The 20,105-nt window shown below is 34.8% G+C and overlaps 1 protein-coding gene across 1 annotated transcript; it reads right to left on the reverse strand.

Moving 5' to 3' along the window:
- Positions 1 to 2,437: 2,437 nt before the first annotated feature.
- LOC135128684 (myotubularin-related protein 2) lies at positions 2,438 to 17,354 on the reverse strand. The gene is made up of 11 exons (XM_064055696.1): positions 17,167 to 17,354; positions 17,022 to 17,114; positions 16,766 to 16,975; positions 16,454 to 16,714; positions 16,182 to 16,397; positions 3,853 to 3,989; positions 3,580 to 3,787; positions 3,362 to 3,532; positions 3,105 to 3,312; positions 2,872 to 3,053; positions 2,438 to 2,776 (listed from the first exon to the last, which is right to left on the reverse strand). The coding sequence occupies exons 1-11, from the start codon at positions 17,245 to 17,247 to the stop codon at positions 2,654 to 2,656; spliced, it is 1,890 nt and encodes a 629-aa protein (XP_063911766.1). The 5' UTR covers positions 17,248 to 17,354; the 3' UTR covers positions 2,438 to 2,653.
- Between the last annotated feature and the right edge of the window lie 2,751 nt (positions 17,355 to 20,105).

Raw genomic sequence — 20,105 nt, forward strand, 5'->3', positions numbered from 1 at the left:
AACTGACAAATCGAAAAACTGATAAATCGAAAAATGTAACATTTAAAAAAAAAGAAAAATTGAAAAATCGAAAAACTGAAAAATAAAAAAAAAACGAGAAATCGTGAAATCAAAAAATCTAAATTCAATTTAAAAAGTCAAAAAACTGAGAAATCGAAAAATTGAAATATCAGGAATTTGAAAAATCCTAAAACTAAAATGTAGAAAAACTGACAAATCGCAAAACTGACAAATCGAAAAGTCGAAAAATTAAAAAATCGGGGAATCAAAACAGCCAAAATCGAAAAATAGAAATATTGATTTTTCAAACTGAAAAATTTGAATTAAAAAAAAATCGAAAACTTGAAAAACCGAAACGATATAGATAAATTCTAGATAAATCGAGAAATCGAAAAACTGAAAAATCGAAAAATTAAAAAATCAAACAATTACAATGTCAAATAATTGAAAATCGACAAATTGCAAAATCGAAAAACAGAAAAATCCCAAAACCGGAACATCGAAATCGAAAAATCTCGAAAAATTGAAAATTTTGAAACTTGAAAAATCGAAAAATTGAAGAACTGAAAATCTGAAAATCGAAAGTCGAAAAACCCAAAATTCTAAAATAGAGAAATCGAAATTAAAAAAATTCAAATATCTAAAAATCGAAAAACCGAGAAGTAGAAACATCAAAGACAAGAAATCATCAAAATCTAAAATGAGAATATCGAAAAATCTAGAAATGGAAAAATTCCCAAAAAATTGAAGTGTTGAAAAGTTGAGAAATCGAAAACTTGAAAGTCTTAAATACTGAAATACAGAGAAGTCGAAAAATGGAAACATCGAAAAATTGAAAAATGTAATATTTAAAAACGAAAGAATGAAAAATTTTAAAAACTGAAAAATCAAAAAAACGAGAAATTGAAATCGAAGAATCTGACATTTGAAAAATCGACAAATTGAAGAAATAAAGAATGGAAAAACTGGAAAATCGAGAAATTGAAAAATCCCACAACTGAAACGTAGAAAAATTGAGAAATCGAAAAACTGAAACAACGAAACATCAAAAAATTGGAAAATCGAAAAACTAAGAAATCGAAACACCGAAAAATTGATAAAACTGAAAAATCGAAAAATTGAAAAATCGAAAAATGTGAAAAAACGAGAAATCTAAACATCTAAAGTTGAGACATCGGGAATTCGAAACAACCCAAAACCGAAAAATTAAAATTTGAAAAATTGAAATTAAAAAAGAAAACCGAAACATAGAAAAATCGAAGAATAGAAATCTCGATAAATCGAGAAATGGAAAAATTGATAAAATTGAAAATCGAAAAATTTAAAAACCAAAAAACTGAAAAAAGTAAAAGCAAAAAACGAGAAATCCAATTATCTAAAATTTCAGAAATAAAAAAATTAAAATATCAAAAACTTTAAGATTCGAAAAATTGAAACATAGAAACCTCGATAAATCGAAAAATTGATAAAACTGAAAAATCGAAATACCAAAAACTGAATAATCGAAAAATGTGAAAAACGGAGAAATCCAAAAATCCTGAGAAATTGAAACATCGAGAAATCAAAACAGCCCAAAATCGAAAAATTAAAATCTGAAACATTGCAATTTAAAAATAAATCAAAACACGGAAAAATCGAACAATAAACATCTCGATAAATCGAGAAACGGAAAATTGATAAAACTGAAAATTCAAAAACCGAAAAATTCAAAAATGTAAAATCAAAAAATGAGAAGAAAATAATATAAAAATACCAAAAAAATTGAAGATTCGAAGAATCAAAGAACAGAAAAACTCCAAAACTGAAACATCGAAAAACTGAGATATCGAAAATTTGAAAAATCGAGAAATCGAAAAATCTCGGAAAAGTGAAAAATCAAAAGCCTGAAATCGAAAAATTGAAAAACTGAAAAATCTGAAAATCGAATAGTGGATAAATCGAAACATAAAAAAAATCAAGTAATGGAGAAATCAAAATATCGAAAAACCTAAAAGTCAAAAAGTCTAAAATTGAAAACGCCAAAAATTGAAATATTGAAAAATCATAGAACTGAACTTTCGGAAAATAGAGAAATCTAAAAATAAAAAAAATTAATAAAACTGAAAAATCGAAAAACACAAAATTGAATAATCGAAAAATGTGAAAAACCGAGAAATCGAAACATCCAGCAATTGGAAAATTAAATCGGAAAACGTGATACAATTTTGATTTTTTTTTCCAAAAATCTGTATGTCTAGGATAAAAACTCAACACGGATTCATAAACCACCAGTGCAGGAGTATCTTCTTGTATAAAATTTAAATATTTACTAATGTAAACTATATTACTAATAGTAGTTTCAGAAATTATGTCTAATAAAAATTGATAGACGACAGACAGACATACAGACGGACGGACGGAAATGTGCTTACACTCAGGAACCAAAACAAAACCGCTCTTACGTAGTGTTTATTAAATACATACAAAGTTATATTCAGTTCAAGTTATATTCAGTTCAAGTTATTAAAACGCCTACGTCTGATTTCATGTGTATGAGTTCGCATATGTCAAAAAATTTGAAAATTATTACAATGTAATACTGTTAATTATAAAATTAAATTATGTGCTTATGATTCTATTCTACCTATTTACAAAAAATATGGTTACACAAACACTATGCGGGCGTCACGTTAGTTCTGGCCATTCGAGACTGCTGTTCCTTCCGGCATTCTTCAGCCGTGTGCTCCAGCTGCTCTTTCAGGATCAGTAATTCTCGTATCCTCTGGTAAACAGGGTCCTGAAAATAAATAAATAAATAAATAAATACAATACTCAAACTACTGTTGCTACTCATTGTTTTTTTTTTATTATTATTATTATTATTTTAGGTACCTGCGTGCGCATGCTGGGGTTCCACCTACAATAATAGGCCTTCCACAGCTTAATGTGTCTTATGCTAGCTATTGGAATCAGCACCCTCTGTTGGTTATTATTGGCCCAATACAGCGGATTTTTGTAAAGGTCTAATTGACTATTGGTGTAAGACCACAGAGAAATGGTCTGTTCTTTGAGTTCTAAAACACTCAGTTACATATAAATTGATTAAAATTCATGAGGACTCTTACTTTCTTGCACTCTTTCCCTCTCACTGTTGCATAAGAACGTCCCAAACCTACATGAATAAAGATGGTCGAGAATGGTAATTAAAAAGTAATCGTTAAATTCAAAAGCGTTTGGAAATTGTTGTGTAATCTGCCAGACGCAGTCTATGAACTGGAGAAAAACTGGGGATCTGTCGGCGTCTGAGTGATGATCGTCGCCATGGCCGATGCGCTAAGACGAAAAAAATTATTATTGAAATAGTTTTCACATTTTAATTTACCTGTTGAAACTTATGTCCAAAAGATAGCCACTCTTTCTCTATTAGTACTTCAAACCCTTTCATTGTTCTGTAGTAAGGGTCCAACATTAACATTGGTAAGGCAGTTAGCTGCGCTGTGCGGTCCCACCCGTCTGAGCAGTGAACCAAAACCGAAGTTTTGTGATTTTCGACCTAAATGAACAAGTTTTACTAGTGTTCTAAAATGAGTTAAAATTTACCTTATCTACGATTCTGACTGCTCCAGCTAATATGCATTTGATATGTTTTAACCAATACGTGGACTCCACCCCTGATAACCACTTGGTTTCTTCTATGTTTGGGTAACAGAGTTCTTTAAGTTTTCGTAGAGACTCCCGCATTACGTGGATGTTGTGGATGTCCAAGAACACGAGTTCTGCGTTTTGATAGGCGTCTTCGGATTCATATCTGGATTTCAGTTAAAAAAAATTATAATAATTAGATTGAAGAAATATACAAAATTTGAAAATTACCCGCCTCCTTTTGCTTTATTTGCTATTGCGTTAGCGCTAGGCCGGGCATCCATGATGAACATTTTGTGGGACTGGGCATTGGCGTCCATTATTAATTGGATGTATCTTTCGTCTTCCCGACATCTTTTGCCGCTCACCTTTAATTAGTATTTTTTAGACAATTCGTATCATAAACTTTAAAATTTAATGAGAATGTTGATTAAAATTCACTAATGTATCCCCCCTTGGCAACTGATGACGTCACTTCAAAATTTTTTATGGTGGCTTTCTAGTATTTGTAATTCTATGAATTGAAAAACCGAGAAGTCGAAAAATTGTAAAATCGCGAAAAATAAAAATAAAAATCGAAAAGTTAAAAATTGAGAAATTTAAAACTAAAAAAATTTGATAAAATGAAAAATCGAGAAATCGAAAAATGAGTCGAAACAGTAAAAAATCGAGAAACCGAAAAGTCAAAAAATCCAAAATCTAAAATATCGAAAAATTAAAAAAACGAAGAATTGAAGAATCGAAAAATCGAGAAATCAAAACAAAAAATCGAAAAATTGAAAAATTAAAAAAATCCCAAAACTGAAATAGCGAAAATTTGAAAAATCGAAGATACATTGAAAAATTCAAAAACTGAAGCACTGGTAAATTGAGAAATCGGGACTCTGAAAAATCGAAAAACCGAAGTCGAAAAATTTAAAATTTAAAAAATCCAAAAATTGAAAAATCAAAAACTTGAAAACTCGAAGAAATGAAAAACTAAAAAATCGAAAAGTCGAAAGACCAAAAAATCGATTAATCGAGAAATAGAGAAATCGAAAATTTAGAAACGTCACAAATTGGAAAACCTTAAATTTTAAGAATAGAAAAATTGAAATATTGAAAGATTAAAAAATCGAGAAATCGAATGACCAAAAAATTGAAAAATCTAAAATTTAAAAATCGAAAAATTAACAAGTAAACAATCCCCAAACTGAAGCACCAAAAAGTGAAAAATCGAAGAAGAATTGAAGTATCGAAAAATTGAAAAACCAAGAAGTGGTAAAATCGTAAAATCGCGAAAAATACAAATAAAAATCGAAAAGTTAAAAATTGAAAAATTTAAAATTATAACACGCAGTCTTCTTCAAATGCCCCACGTTGTACGCCACTTTTTATAACACGTGGTTTATTCCGTAAAAACTTTATTCAACAAAACATAGTATATACACTGCATAGACATAGACTGGTTACACGAGTTCTTAAAAATGGTCACTCCGCGGACGAACAGTCCTGATAACTCGTACACTCGCGAACACCCGGAGCGTTTTTCCACGGCCGGACCTGCGGGACCCCTCGGATACGCCGCTGATACTCAAGCCGACTTACTACTCGATTTGGACCTCCAAGACCCCTCGGATGCAAGGTGATACGCAAATGAGCTGTGAAGTTCGCAGATGGAAAAACTTGCCGAATCTGGCCGCTCGGGTCCTATGTAAAGGCGGCTAGAAATGCGTCGCGTGGGAGTGAAAGGGCGCACCGCCCTCTGGTAAGGGAGCGAGCGAGTACCGGGGTGCTGCGGCAGGGTAGTGGTGGTGCGTGGGCGTGACAGAGGGCGCTAGGGGTACTGATCGCGCTACAGTCTCCCCCTCAGGACCATAGGGTGCGTCCCCGCCTATTGGTCCTGCTGGATCTTTCTGGGGCGGCCTCGTCGTCGCAAGGGTTGTACCGGTGGCACGGGCTGGGTGGCTTCCTGCGTGGGAGGTTGGTACGGAACAAGGTCAGAGGCGTGATAGAGCCCTAGCACTACATCGGGCTGTTGGTGGGCGGCGATCTCGTAGCTCGTGGGGCCGTGCCTTCGTAAGACCACGTATGGTCCGTCTTGCTTGGGGGCGAATTTTGACGTGAACCCCTGGGAGGCCTTACTCAATCGGTGTGTTTTGACTAACACCAAATCTCCGGGGGCATAAGCGGTGCTTGTTTTTCGGTGACGGTCCTGGTCGCGTTTTCGCCGGTCTTGCTCGGACTCGTGTATTTCCCGAGCTCGTTTCAAGGTTTCGTCCAAAGTGAGTAACAGCGGTGTGGCCTCTGGTACGAAGTTCTCGCGGAGGGTGATTGCGCGGAGGTCGTGCGTGACGTCATCTACGGTGCGGAGGTCTCGGCCAAACATTAGGTACGCTGGGCTGTACCCGGTGCCGCTACACCATGCGCTGTTCATGGCGAAGCGAATGGAGGGTATCTTCTCGTCCCAATTTTCGTGGGGCTGGTTGCCAATCTGTATGGCGAGCTGCGTTTTCAGGTCGCGGTTTTTTCTCTCTACGGGGTTGGCCTCGGGGTGGTATACAGGGGTGAAGCTCTGGGTGATACCTAAGCAAAAAGTAATTTTCTGCATTACCGCGCTTATGAATTGGGTCCCATTGTCGCTCACGATACGACGGGGAATACCGTATCGGAGGAACACCTCCGTTACCAAGGTGGTGGCGCAGGCTTCGGCGCTAGCTTCAGCCAAAGTGAAGAGTTCTACCCATCTGGTTGCATAGTCCTCTACGATGAGGACCCATCGGTGGTGTTCTTTGGTTGGGGGCAGTGGGCCAAATAGGTCCACGGCCAGTACTTCCATGCGGTGTCCCATTGCTGGGGTTTGTAGTAGGCCAGCGGGCTTCAGATTTGGGGCTTTGTAGCGTTGGCAGTCGATACATCCCTTCAGGTAGTCGGTAATATATCGTCGCATACCCGTCCAATAGTATCTTCGCTTGATCCGATAGTATGTTCTTTCGACGCCATAGTGGCCGGCGGTGGGTGAGTCGTGGTACTCGGCCAGTACTCGGGGTCGTTCGTGTTTGGGGACTACTAGCTGAGCCTCCTCACTCTCTCCATCTTGAGAGTATCGGTAAAGAACCCCTTGGTTGAGTAGGTAGCCGCGAGAGGTCCACTGCTGGGAAATCTCGGCTTGGGCGTGGACCAGGTCGTCCATAATCTTCCTAATTTCTTCGTCCTTGCGCTGCTCGCTTCGTAGTTCGTTGGCTTTACGTGTGGGGAGGTCCACTTCTACGGAGTCGATGGCCACCTCGGGTAGGTGGGGTCGTGACAACATGTCTGCTACTACGTTGGCCTTACCGGGCGTATATTCGATGGTCAGGTGGTACGGCTGCAGCTGCAGTGCCCACCTCGCTAGACGTCCGGTCGGTGTCTTTAATGTCATCAGCCATCGGAGGGGCTGATGGTCGGTGATGACCACGGTTGAGGATTCTTCTAGATACCCACGGAATCTTCGCACGGCCCAGACAATGGCGAGGGCTTCGCGCTCCGTGGTGGTGTAATTCTGCTCGTGGTTCGTGAGCAGGCGGCTTGCGTACTCGATCGGGCGCTCCTCCGGGCCCTCCCCCTGGAGTAGAGCCGCTCCTAGGGCGTAAGCGCTTGCGTCCGTGCGCAAGACAAACGGTTCTTCGGGGTTGGCTTGTCGCAGGATGGGGGCGTCGGCCAATCGCTGCTTCAGTTCTTCGAACGCTTCTTGGTGGGTGGAGTCCCATTGCCATGCGGCATCTTTCTTTACTTCCTCCTTGAGCAATTGCCTTTTCGTGGCGTTCAGCTGATAAGGAGGCACCGCGATCGGGGCGTGGTCGCCTGTGTCGATGCGATGCTCGGCGTATGGGGTAGGCGGGCCGTGCGCCTCAAAAGCGTCGGCGAAGTCATCCACCAAGTCGTCAAACTTCGCGCGGGTCGGTTCGGTGAACCCGGTGCCTTCGTTGGCTTGCAGGTGCAGAGATGTTATGAACAGTCGCCGGGGCCCGTCGGGGAAGAGGCCCATTTCGTATTCGTCCATTTCGCCCGTCGTCATCGCGGTCTCCGCGTCTTCCCACATGTGTTCCGTCGCGTACGGAGCCTGATACGTGGTCCATATGCCGTGGGGGGTTACCAGTCCCTTGGAGGTATCGCGTTTCGGCGGTGCTGGTGGCGGGGGCCCGTAGCCTTCTTCGATGTCTCCCTCTTCCATGGGTTCCGATTGTGTGATTCGAACTTCTTTTATGGTCGTGGGAACTCCTTTTCTGGCGGGCGCCTCGGCTCCGTCGACGTCGACGAACGGGTAGGTCCGCGTGATGTCGCCGCCAAAATAGAACCGTCGTCTCGCCAAGTCGGGGATGATTCTCGCGTCCTCTATGAAGTCCGCGCCCAGCAGGGTGCGGGTGTTGCAAGAGTCGGACAACACGATGAAGGTGGTTTCTACGTGTCGTCCTTGTACGCCTACCTTGGTCGTGACGGCCGGCACCTGCAGGTGCTTGCTCGTGCCGTCTGCAAGGGTGGCGATCACGTTTTCCGTCCTTGCTTTGTGTCCCGTTTTTATCAGGTGGCGGTACAATGTAGCGCTGGCCACGCTATTGCACGCGGCCGTATCGAGGTAGCCGGTGCCTTCTTCTCCGGCGATTTTTATGTGGATTGCCGGGCGGGACCGTGGTTGGATCGTGCCGGACCTCAGCGCACAGAATGCCATGTTGCGTGCGGGTTGGCTGGCGTCGGTCGTGTTACAGGTGGGGCAATTTCTTCTAAACACCCCCGGGGCGTTGCAACCGTAACAACGCACTGGCTCAGCGGGCGTCCGGGTTGCCGGTCCGGGAGCTGGGGCAGGTCCTCGTGGTCTCCGGCGGCAAGCGGTTGTGTCGTGGCCAAAAGCTCTGCAGACGTCACAGCGGAGTCTGGGGCCGCGACTTCGGTTTTCGTCTGCTTTGGGGCCCTTACCATTTGGTTTCGCGTGCGAGTTTTTCCCTTCTCGCTCGCTCTCTTCGACGGCGCGGGCCTTGTGGAGGAGATCTGCGAAGGTGTCCACTTCCGTACGGGCGATGCGGTCTCTAAGTCTACGTCGCAGCAGTCCGTAGAGGATATCCATCTGCCACTGTTCGTCCAGCTGCCGGGACATCCGCGACAGCCGTTCGCGTTGGCGCGTGATGTACGCGTCGGTGGAGACCTCGTCCCCCTGAGGTTCGTCGAATATCTCCTTGAACAGGCGGTGGTTCGGGGCCCTCGGGGCGAAGGCGTCCCTGATTAGTTGGACTGCGGCTGGCCATGTGTTGACGGAATTCCTTACTCCGTTCCACCACGTCAGCGCTTCCTCGCGTAGCAGGATCGGTAGAGTTTCTAGGGCGTCTTCGTCACTAATTTTCTCCAACCTCTTGTACAGGCTCGCGGTTGTAATAAATTCCTCTACACTCGAGGCGTTGCGGGAGCCGTCGAACCGGGCCGGGCAATGGCTGAAGTGTCTCGTCCCTGAAGATGGGTGCAGATCGGCTTCTCGGGGCCTCGCGACATCCCTGATGCCGTTTATCAGTTCGTTGAATTGTTCTGCGGACATTTGAATCGTCATCCCGATGTTGGTTCGCGGACTTCTTCGCGTCGGAATCTTCGTTTTTCGCGAAATTGTGGTCGGTTTCGGGCCCCACGTTGGGCGCCACTTTTTATAACACGCAGTCTTCTTCAAATGCCCCACGTTGTACGCCACTTTTTATAACACGTGGTTTATTCCGTAAAAACTTTATTCAACAAAACATAGTATATACACTGCATAGACATAGACTGGTTACACGAGTTCTTAAAAATGGTCACTCCGCGGACGAACAGTCCTGATAACTCGTACACTCGCGAACACCCGGAGCGTTTTTCCACGGCCGGACCTGCGGGACCCCTCGGATACGCCGCTGATACTCAAGCCGACTTACTACTCGATTTGGACCTCCAAGACCCCTCGGATGCAAGGTGATACGCAAATGAGCTGTGAAGTTCGCAGATGGAAAAACTTGCCGAATCTGGCCGCTCGGGTCCTATGTAAAGGCGGCTAGAAATGCGTCGCGTGGGAGTGAAAGGGCGCACCGCCCTCTGGTAAGGGAGCGAGCGAGTACCGGGGTGCTGCGGCAGGGTAGTGGTGGTGCGTGGGCGTGACAGAGGGCGCTAGGGGTACTGATCGCGCTACAAAATTAAAAAAATTTTATGAATTGAAAAATCAGAAACTGAACAATCAAAAACCGAAATTTCCAAAAACTGAAAGATGAAAAAATTTAAAAACCAAAAAATCAAGAATTGTAAAAATCAGAAAATTGCAAAATTGACAAATCTAAAACCGAAAAGCCCAAAAATCGAAAGATTGAGAAATTGAAAAATCGAAGATAAATTGAAGAATCAAAAAATTGTTAAATCCCAAAACTGAAACATCCGTAAATTGAGAAAGCGGAAAACTGAAAAATCGAAAAAATGAAAAATCGAAAATTTAAAAATGGAAAATATAAGAATAGAAATATTGAACAATCCCCAAACCAAGGTACCGAAAAATCAAAAAATTTATTTATTATTACGGAAATTTTTTATTGAAATTTACATTGATATTTTAGTAACAATTAAACTGAAGAATTTGAAAATCGAGAAGTATGTAGATATTAAAAAAACTGAAAAATTTAAAATTCGAAAAATTAAAATATCCCAGAACTGAAAAATCGAGAAGTCGAAAAATCAGTTGAAAAAGTAAAAAATCGAGAAATAACAAATAATCGAAAAATTGAAAAATTAAAAAAATTCCAAAACTGAAATGGGGAAAATTTGAAAAATCGAAGATAAATTGAAGAATCGAAAAATTTAAAAATCCAAAAACTGAAACATCGGTAAATTGAGAAATCGCGAAACTGAAAAATCGACAAATAGAAAAATCGAAGTCGAAAAATTGAAAATTTAAAAAATCGAAAAATCAAAAACCTGAAAACTCGAAAAAAAGAAAAACTAAAAAATCGAAAAGTCGAAACTTTAGAGACGTCACAAATTGAAAAACCTAAAATTTTAAGAACTGAAAAATTAAAATATCGAAAAATTGAAAAATCGAGAAATCGAATGGTCAAAAAATCGAAAAATTGAAAAATCGGAAAATTAAAAAAAAAACAAGAGTTGAAGAATCGAAAAATCGAGAAATCAAAACAAAAAATTGAAAAATTAAATAAAACCCCAAAACTGAAATAGCGAAAATTTGAAACATCGAAGAGAAATTGAAGAATTGAAAAAGTTAAAAATCCAAAAACTGAAACATCGGTAAATTGAGAAATCGCGAAACTGAAAAATCGACAAATCGAAAAATCGAAGTCGAAAAATTGAAAATTTAAAAAATCAAAAACTTGAAAACTCGAAGAAATGAAAAACTAAAAAATCGAAAAGTCGAAAGACCAAAAAATCGATTAATCGAGAAATAGAGAAATCGAAAATTTAGAAACGTCACAAATTGGAAAACCTTAAATTTTAAGAATTGAAAAATTGAAATATTGAAAGATTAAAAAATCGAGAAATCGAATGACCAAAAAATTTAAAAATCTAAAATTTAAAAATCGAAAAATTAACAAGTAAACATCGAGAAATCCAAAAGTTGAAAAATCGAAAAATCCACGAATCGAAATATTTAACAATCCCCAAACTGAAGCACCAAAAAGTGAAAAATCGAAGAAGAATTGAAGTATCGAAAAATTGAAAAAAGAAGTGGTAAAATCGTAAAATCGCGAAAAATAAAAATAAAAATCGAAAAGTTAAAAATTGAAAAATTTAAAATTAAAAAAATTTTATGAATAGAAAAATCAGAAACTGAACAATCAAAAACCGAAATTTCCAAAAACTGAAAGATGAAAAAATTTAAAAACCAAAAAATCAAGAATTGTAAAAATCAGAAAATTGCAACATTGACAAATCTAAAATCGAAAAGCCCAAAAATCGAAAGATTGAGAAATTGAAAAATCGAAGATAAATTGAAGAATCAAAAAATTGTTGAATCCCAAAACTGAAACATTGGTAAATTGAGAAATAATCGGAAAACTGAAAAATCGAAAATTTAGAATCGTCAAAAATTGAAAAACCAAACATTTAAAAAATTGCAAATATGTATCGCAAAATTGAAAAATCTAAAATTTGAAAAACGAAAAAAATAAGAATTTGAAAAATCGAAAAATCGAGAAGTAGATATACTTATAAAAAACTGAAAAATTTAAAATATCGAAATATTAAAAAAAAGAATTGAAGAATAAAAAAATCGAGCAGTCAAAGCACCAAAAAATCGAAAATTGAAAAATTAAAAAAATCTCAAAACTAAAACAGCAAAATTTGAAAAATCGAATATAAAAAAATTTAAAAATCCAAAAACTGAAACATCGGTAAATTGAGAAATCGGGAAACTGAAAAATCGACAAATCGAAAAATCGAAGTCGAAAAATTGAAAATTTAAAAAATCGAAAAATTGTAAAATCAAAAACCTGAAAACTCGAAAAGTCGAAAGACCAAAATCGATTAATCAAAATTAGAGACATCGAAAAATCGAAAATTTAGAAACGTCACAAATTGAAAAACCTAAAATTTTAAGCAGTGAAAAATTAAAATATCGAAAAATTGAAGAATCGTAAAATCCAAAAACTGAAAATAAAGTGAAAAATCATAAATTTATAAGTTCGAAAAATTGAAAAATAGAACTGAAAAACCGAAAAATCTAAAATTTTCAAAGATTGAAAAATTAAAATATCAATAAATTGTAAAATCCAGAAACAGAAACATCAAAAAATCGAAAAGCAGAAAATTCGAGAAATCGAAAAATCCAAAATTTAAAACGTCGAAAAATTGAAAAATCTTGGAAAACTGAATCAAAGAAAAACTGAGAAATCCAGAAATTGAGAAATTCCAAAATGAAATTACGAAAAAGTGAAAAATCGAGAAATTGAAAAATCGGAACATTGAAAAATTGGAAAGTCGAAAAATCGAAAAACCAGAAAGTCGAAAAATCGAAAAACCAGAAAGTCGAAAAATCGAAAATCAAGACGTCGAAAAATCGTAAAGTTAAAAATTGAAAAATTTAAAATTAAAAAAAATCAATAAATGGAAAAATTCAATGAAGACATTGAGCAATGGAAAAACTGAAAAATTAAAAAAATTTAAAACCGAAAAATTGTAAAATCGAAAAATCAAGAATTGTAAAATTCAGAAAATTGCAAAACCGAGAAGTCCAAAAATCGAAAGATCGGGACATTTAAAAAACTGAACAATTAAAGACTCGAAAAAGTAAAAAATCGAGAAATCAAAACATCAAAAATCGAAAAATTAAAATATCTAACATTCAAAAATCGAAAAATTTAATACTCAAATATTGAAAAATCCCAAAACTGAAATGCCGAAAAATTGAACAATCAAAAATATTTCAATTGTAGAATTGAAAAATTAAAAAATCCGAAAACTGATTGGTAAATTGAGAAATTCAAAAAGTGAGAAATCGAAAATTTAGAAACGTCAAACTGAAAAATCTAAAATTTTAAAAATTGAAAAATTAAAATATCGAAAAGTTGAATAATCGAAAAATTAAAAATCGAGAAACCAAAAAATCGAAAAATTGAAAAACCAAAAACCTGAAAAATCGAAAAATTGAAAAACTGAAAAATCGAAAAGTCGAAAGACCAAAAAATCGTTTAATCCAGAAATTGACAAATCGAAAAATCGAAAACTAAAAACGTCAAAAATTGAAAAATCGAAACATCAAAAATAGAGAACTCGAAGAATCGAAAAATTGAAAAGTCGAAACATCGACAAATTTAGAAATTGAAAAAAAAAATCAAAAATCCTAAAATTGCTTAACCATAAAATCTAAAAAAAAAAATCGAAAAATGAAAAATTGCGAAACCGTAAAATTGAAAATTTGCAAAGTGGAAAAACTAAAAATCGTGAAAACAGGAAAAATTGAAAATCGGGAAATTTAACAATTGTTAAAAAAAAACGTAAAATTGCTAAAACGTTAAAATGAAAAAATAAAAAATTCGAAAAATTGTAGAAATGAAGAATTGAAGAATTAAAAATCGAGACACGAAAAAATGCAAAACTGTAAAATAGAAAAATTGAAGACAAGTGAAAATGACAATAGAAAAGTCACAAAATAAAAGCCAAAAACTAAAAATTGAAAAATTGAAAAATCGAAAAGTTGCAAAACTGTGAAACTGAAAAATCGAAAATTTAGAAACGTCAAAAACCGAAAAATCTAAAATTTTGAAAATTGAAAAATAAAATATTGAAAAGTTGAAGAATCGAAAAACTAAATTCGGGAAATTATCGAAAAATTGAAAAATCCCAAAACCGAAGAATCGAAAAATTGAAAAATCTCAAAGCTAAAATATCGGTATAAATCGAGAAATCGAAAAACTGAGAAATCGATTCATCCAGAAATTGACAAATCTAAATATCGAAAATTTGAAAAATCGGGAAATCGAAATATCGAAAAATCAAAAAATATAAAATTCAAAAATTCAAAAATTAAGAAGGAAAAAATCAAAAAATCGAAAAGTTGAAAAATCGAAAAATCCAAGAATCGAAATACATATTGAATAATCCCCAAACTGAAATACGTACCCAAAAATTGAAAAATCGAAAAAATTGAAGAATCGAAGTCCAAAAATCTACAAATTGTAGAAGTGAAAAATCGAAAAATCGGGAAATAGAAACATCAAAATACCGAAAAATTTAAAATAAAAATTCGAAATATTGTTATATGGAAGAAATAAAAAATCTAAAATTTTAAAAATTGAAAAATGAAAATTTCAAAAATTAAAGAATTGAAAAAATAAAAATCGAGACATTGAAAAGTCGAAAAATCAAAGAAACGAAATATTGAAAATTTAAAAACCGAAGAATTCAAGAATCCAAAAATTGAAAAATCGAGAAATTAAAAAATCCAACATTCAAAAACCGAAAAGACGAAAAATCTAATAATCGAAATATTGAAAAATCCCAAAACTGAAATGGGGAAAATTTGAAAATCGAAGATAAATTGAAGAATCGAAAAAGTGAAAAATTGAAAATTCGAAAAATAGAAGTCGAAAAACTGAAAATTTAAAAATTCAAAAACCTGAAAAATCGATTAATTCAGAAATTGAGAAATCGAAATATCAAAAATTTAAAAACGTATAAATTTGAAAAACCCAAAATTTTAATAATTGAAAAATTAAAATTTCGAAAAATGAAGAATCGAAAAATTGAAGTCGAAAAATCCAAAAATCAAAATATTGAAAAATTTAAAAATCGAAGAATTCAAGAATCCAAAAATTGAAAAATCGAGAAATCAAAACATCAAAATATCGAAAAGTCAAAAAATCTAAACTCTAAAAAATGAAAAATCGAATTGAAAAGTCGAAAAATCTAAAAATTGACAAATTCAAAAAATTAAAAATTTAGAAATCTCAAACTGAAAAATTCTAAATTTTGAAAATTGAAAAATTAAAATATCGAAAAATTGAAGAGTCCAAAAATCAAAAAATCAGTTAATCGAGACAAAAACTGAAAAACGTCAAATTTTAAAAATCTAAAAGAAATTAAAAAATCGGAAAGTCAAAAAATCCGAGAATCGAAATATTGATAAATCCCAAAACTGAAATATCCAAAAATTGAAGAACTGAAAAATTGAAAAGTCAAAAAATCAAGAAATGGAGAAGTCGAAAAACCAAAAAATCGATTAATCGAGAAATTGAAAAATTAAAAAATCAAAAAGTTTAAGAATCGAAAAATTGAAAAATCTAAAATCGAAAAAGTGAAAAATCTTAAAATGGAAAAATAGAAAACTGAAATATGTATTAAAAAACTGAAAAACCGAAGAAAAATGGAAACCGAAAAATCAAAGAATAGAAATATTGAAAAATTCCAAAAATTGAAATAACCAAAAATTGAAAAATTGAAAAATTAAAAACCTGAAAAATCGAAGAGTCGGGAAATCAAAAAGCACAAGAACCAAAAAATTGATTAATCGAGAAATTGAGAAATCAGAAATTTAGAAACGTCAAAAATTGAAAAATCGACGAATTGAAAAATCCCAACCCTGAAATATCGAAAATTAAGTAATCGAAAAATTGAAAATCGAAACACTGAAGAAAAAAAACTGAAAAATCCCAAAACTGAAATATCACAAAGATGAAAAACTGAAAATTCGAAAAATTATTATATAGCTACAATTTTGATTTTTTTACAAAAATCTCAATGTCGAGGATAAAAAGTCAACACAGATTCATAAACCACAAATTCAGGACTAGGTTATTTTTTTACTTTTTAACATTTAAATAGCATTTATTTGACAAAATTTTAAGATGACATCACCAATTCCTGGGAAGGGGGCATGAAGTGCATAAATGGATAAATTTTGATCAACATTCTACCATGATCTTAAAATGTTCACAAGATTTTAAAATTAAATTATAAAATATCGTTATGCAATTTAAACGTTTACTATTGTAAAATAAGGAGATGACGTCATTGACGTTCATGGTGATGAGCAGACAAATGAGTTAGCATTTTACCATCTATGATATTTCCTCAGGAATTTCAAAGTCACTTACTCCAACCAAAGGTTGTGAACACCGTGTGATGGTAGCTTGTGACTCTGGATGGATCCAACTAAGCACCGGTATCCTGCCCCTGCTGCGAAAACCGGCAACCGCCTTGATTTCTTCATCCGTAGCTTGCGCTGGAATCGCCCAAACCGCTGGATAACTATCGCAAATTTCATACTGTTCATTAATTCGCGAAATTTTCCACATATCATTATTCACACCCTAAACAAACAACAATCAAACAATCAAAAACACACACAAGTATAAAATACACAAACCATCCTCTTCAACTCTGCTATCGGCTCATAAATAGTCCACCCATTTTCCAAAAACGTCTCTGAATACTCAAACGCAAACAACTTGATCTTGTGAGACAGCGGAAACGCAAATTGCTGCAACTTCTCAAACACATCTCTCCGGGAATGGTTTTCCTGCTTGTGAGCAAAGCGCAAATTGCGCATATCTTTGCAGAAAACTTCTATCCCGTAGGCGTTTTCGCCGCGAGATGAGGCCCCGCCGACTTTTTCAATACGGGACACCTATTCACATCATTATTCACACACATATTATACAAAAAAAAATAAACTTACGACTCCCAGCGGCACGTCTATGATATTCGGCGTATCTTTATCAGCTGAACGAAAATATAATTTGTAGTTGGTCACGGTCAACACCCCTCGCGCCGGTCCATAATACGGACACAAGTAAGTCACGTCTCGAGCTTGTCCGGTCACTTTTTCTCCCGGTAACAAGGGAGGGTCATCTGGACGGTTTGGTGCATTGCTTTCGAAAGATGCTGCCTTTAATAACGAAATTAGGTGGGGTGTTTATGGGGGCGACAGTTACCTTTTTTCTTTCCAAGGTGGAGACGACGTTTTCTGTGGACGTTGAACTGGAAGAACAGTAACTCTTGCTGGGGGAGGTTTTGCCCCAGCTTGTCTGTTGAATTAAATTTATGGGTGAGATTGTGGGAGCCGGGGGGGTTACTCACGGTTTCTTGTTTGGACCCGATTAAATTGGACTTTGAGTCGGATCTAAACGTGTCTAATTCTACGCTTCCTCGTTTTATCATTTTCGTGTTGTTTTAATTTGGTTTTACAAATATCTATACTTAATAAAGTTGGTAAAGTGTCAAAATTGTCAAAATTTACAAGTGTCAATAAACCGACTGACGTTTGCAAAGTGAAGTTTGCGCGAGTGGCTGTGTGACGTCAGACGATTCCTTGGTTGGAAATTACCATTTATACAGTTCAATCCACAGTTCAGTATAGGTTCAATCCATAAGCTTGTAACCACTCGTTAAATTATTTGCTTCTTTTTCTTAATACCTGTTTTCAACAACACGATATTTAAAATATAATTCTAACCTCACATTTACTATTTGATATTTTCAGTAGTTTATTGTTGAAAGAAGACCACGTATATTACAAAAAGAAAGTCAAATAAGAAGACTTTTCAATTCGATTTTTCAGTTTTTCAGTTCTTTAGTTTATTCAAGTTTTTGATATTTCAACTTTCCTATTTTTCGACTTTTCAATTTCTCGATTCTTCAATTTTTGTTTCTTCGATTTCTAAGTTTTTCTTTGATGTTTCGATTTTTTCATGTTTGTCATTTTTTGAATTTTTCGATTTTTCGAATTTCCAATTTTTTAATGATTCGATTTTTCAGTCTTTGGATTTCACAATTTTTCACCATTTCGGGTTTGAAAATTTTCACTTTATAGTTTTTTTTTCAGATTTTCAATTCTTCAATTTTTCCATTTCAAGTGTTTGGTTTTTTATTTCGGATTTTCGTTTTTTCGACTTTTAGATTTGTCGATATTTAATTTTTTAAATTTTTGGTCTTTTCTCGAGTTCTGGATTTTTTGATTTTTCATTTGTTCTATATTAGTTTTTCAATTCTTGTATTGACATGTCGGTTTTTCGATTTTTTATATTCTTGGACTTTTTGATTTTTAGATTTCTTGATATTTCAAGGTCCCGATGTTTTCATTTTTTAAAATTCAATTTCTCTCTGTATATTTATTTATTTAAAATTTTTCCATTTTTCATTTTTGAATTTTCCTTTGCCTCGATTTTTCGGCTTTTCATCAAGATTCTCACAAGAAAATGTTTTCAGTCAAATAAGATTGAGACAAGAAACGCCAAATACACTTCAGTTTATGTCACTTCTTAAAAATTGAAGAGAAGAAGAAGAAGAAACTTACAATATATGTTTAAAATGGTAAATTTTTGTAGAAAAATATGGATTTTACAATTAAACTCCGCCCCTCTATCTGACAACGAATAAAAAATTCATCACAACTAAGACACGGGCACGGGTGGGTGGGGCTTAATTATTGACCTCTTTTTCTTAATGTGTACCTATTTTCAACACCACGAAAGCACGATATTTAAAACATAATTCTAACCCCAAATTTACCATTTGATATTTTAAGTATTTTATTGTTGAAAAAAGACTATCTATATGTACTAAGAAAATCACAGGATGTTCCATCTCAATTGTGATTAATATTTTTTATTGGTCGTGAGACGGGGGGCGGAGCTTAAATGCAAAGTTCATATTTCTCTACAAGAAAATACCCTGTGGAACATGTTCTAAGCATTAAGAAAAAAAAAGTGAAAAAGCAAGCCCCACCCACCCGCCCCGCCCTGTTGAATCCATTTTTTTACTTTTTGAGTTTGATTTTTCGAGTTCTCGATTTTTCATATTTTCCATTTCTTAATTTTTCAGCATTTCAATTTGGAAATTTTTCAATTTCTGGATTTTTCGATATCTTAATTTTTCGACTTTTCGAATTTCGAGTTTTTGGTTGTTCAATTTTTCGGTTTTTTGATTTTTCGATTTTTAATTTTTTTTTGATTTCTCAATTTCTCGTTTTATCGATGTTTTGATTTTCCGATTTCTTGTTTCCTCGACTTTTCAATGTTTCGATTTATCAGCTCAATTTTTCAGTTTTTTGATTTTTCAACTTTTCAATTTCTCGTTTCTTCAATTTTTACTTCTTCAATTTCTAAATTTTTCGTTGATGTTTCGATTTTTCGATGTTTGTCATTTTTTGAACTTTCCGATTTTTCGAATTTCCAATTCTTTGATGATTCGATTTTTTAGTTTTTTGATTTCACAATTTTTCACCATTTCACGTTTGAAAATTTTCAATTTCTAGTTTTTTTTTAGATTTTCAATTCTTCAATTTTTCTAGTTTGCAAGTTTTCGGTTTTTTTATTTTGGATTTTCGTTTCTTCGACTTTTCGATTTTTCAATTTTTCGATATTTAATTTTTCAATGTTTTAAATTTTTGTTTTTTTCTAAATTTCTGGATTTTTTTATTTTTCATTTGTTCTATATGTGTTTTTCAATTCTTGTATTTCTTTTAATTCTACATTTCTCGATTTTACGATTTCTGATGTTTCGATTTTTTATATTCTTGGACTTTTTGATTTTTAGATTTCTCGATTTTTCAATTTTGACATTTTTCAATTTCTCGATTCTTAAACTTTTCTCCCATTTCTCAAATTTTCGATATTTCAGTTTCGGAATTTTTCAATTTCTTATTTTTCGATTTCTTGATATTTCAAGATTCCGAAGTTTCAATCTTTTAATATTCAATTTCTCTCTATTTATTTTTATTTTATTTAAAATTTTTCAATTTTTCATTTTTAGATTTTTCGATTTCTCGATGTTTGAATTTTTGAATTTTTCTTCAATTTCACTGCATAAAAACTGAAGGGAAGAAGAAGAAATTTACAATATGTTTCAAATGGTAAATTTTTGTAGAAATATATGGATTTTGCAATTAAACTCCGCCCCTCTATCTGACAACGAATAAAAAATTCATCACAACTAAGACACGGGCGGGTGGGTGGGGCTTAACTAAGCCCTTTTTTTCTTAACGTGTACCTACCTATTTTCAACAGCACGATATTTAA

The sequence above is a fragment of the Zophobas morio genome, unplaced genomic scaffold (assembly GCF_036711695.1).
Source record: "Zophobas morio isolate AGI-343-1 ecotype UQ-CSIRO unplaced genomic scaffold, CSIRO_AGI_Zmor_V1 ptg000014l, whole genome shotgun sequence".
Classification (NCBI taxonomy): Eukaryota; Metazoa; Arthropoda; class Insecta; order Coleoptera; family Tenebrionidae; genus Zophobas; species Zophobas morio.

Bases quoted from the DNA above. Each gene is read 5' to 3' on its own strand.
- LOC135128684 (XM_064055696.1), bottom strand. From the start codon at position 17,247: ATGATAAAACGAGGAAGCGTAGAATTAGACACGTTTAGATCCGACTCA. The intron at 16,398-16,453 runs GTTTGTGTATTT...TTGTTTGTTTAG, and splicing joins TAGCAGAGTTGAAGAGGATG to GGTGTGAATAATGATATGTG. The intron at 3,990-16,181 runs GTAAGTGACTTT...TACTAATTAAAG, and splicing joins GTTCACAACCTTTGGTTGGA to GTGAGCGGCAAAAGATGTCG.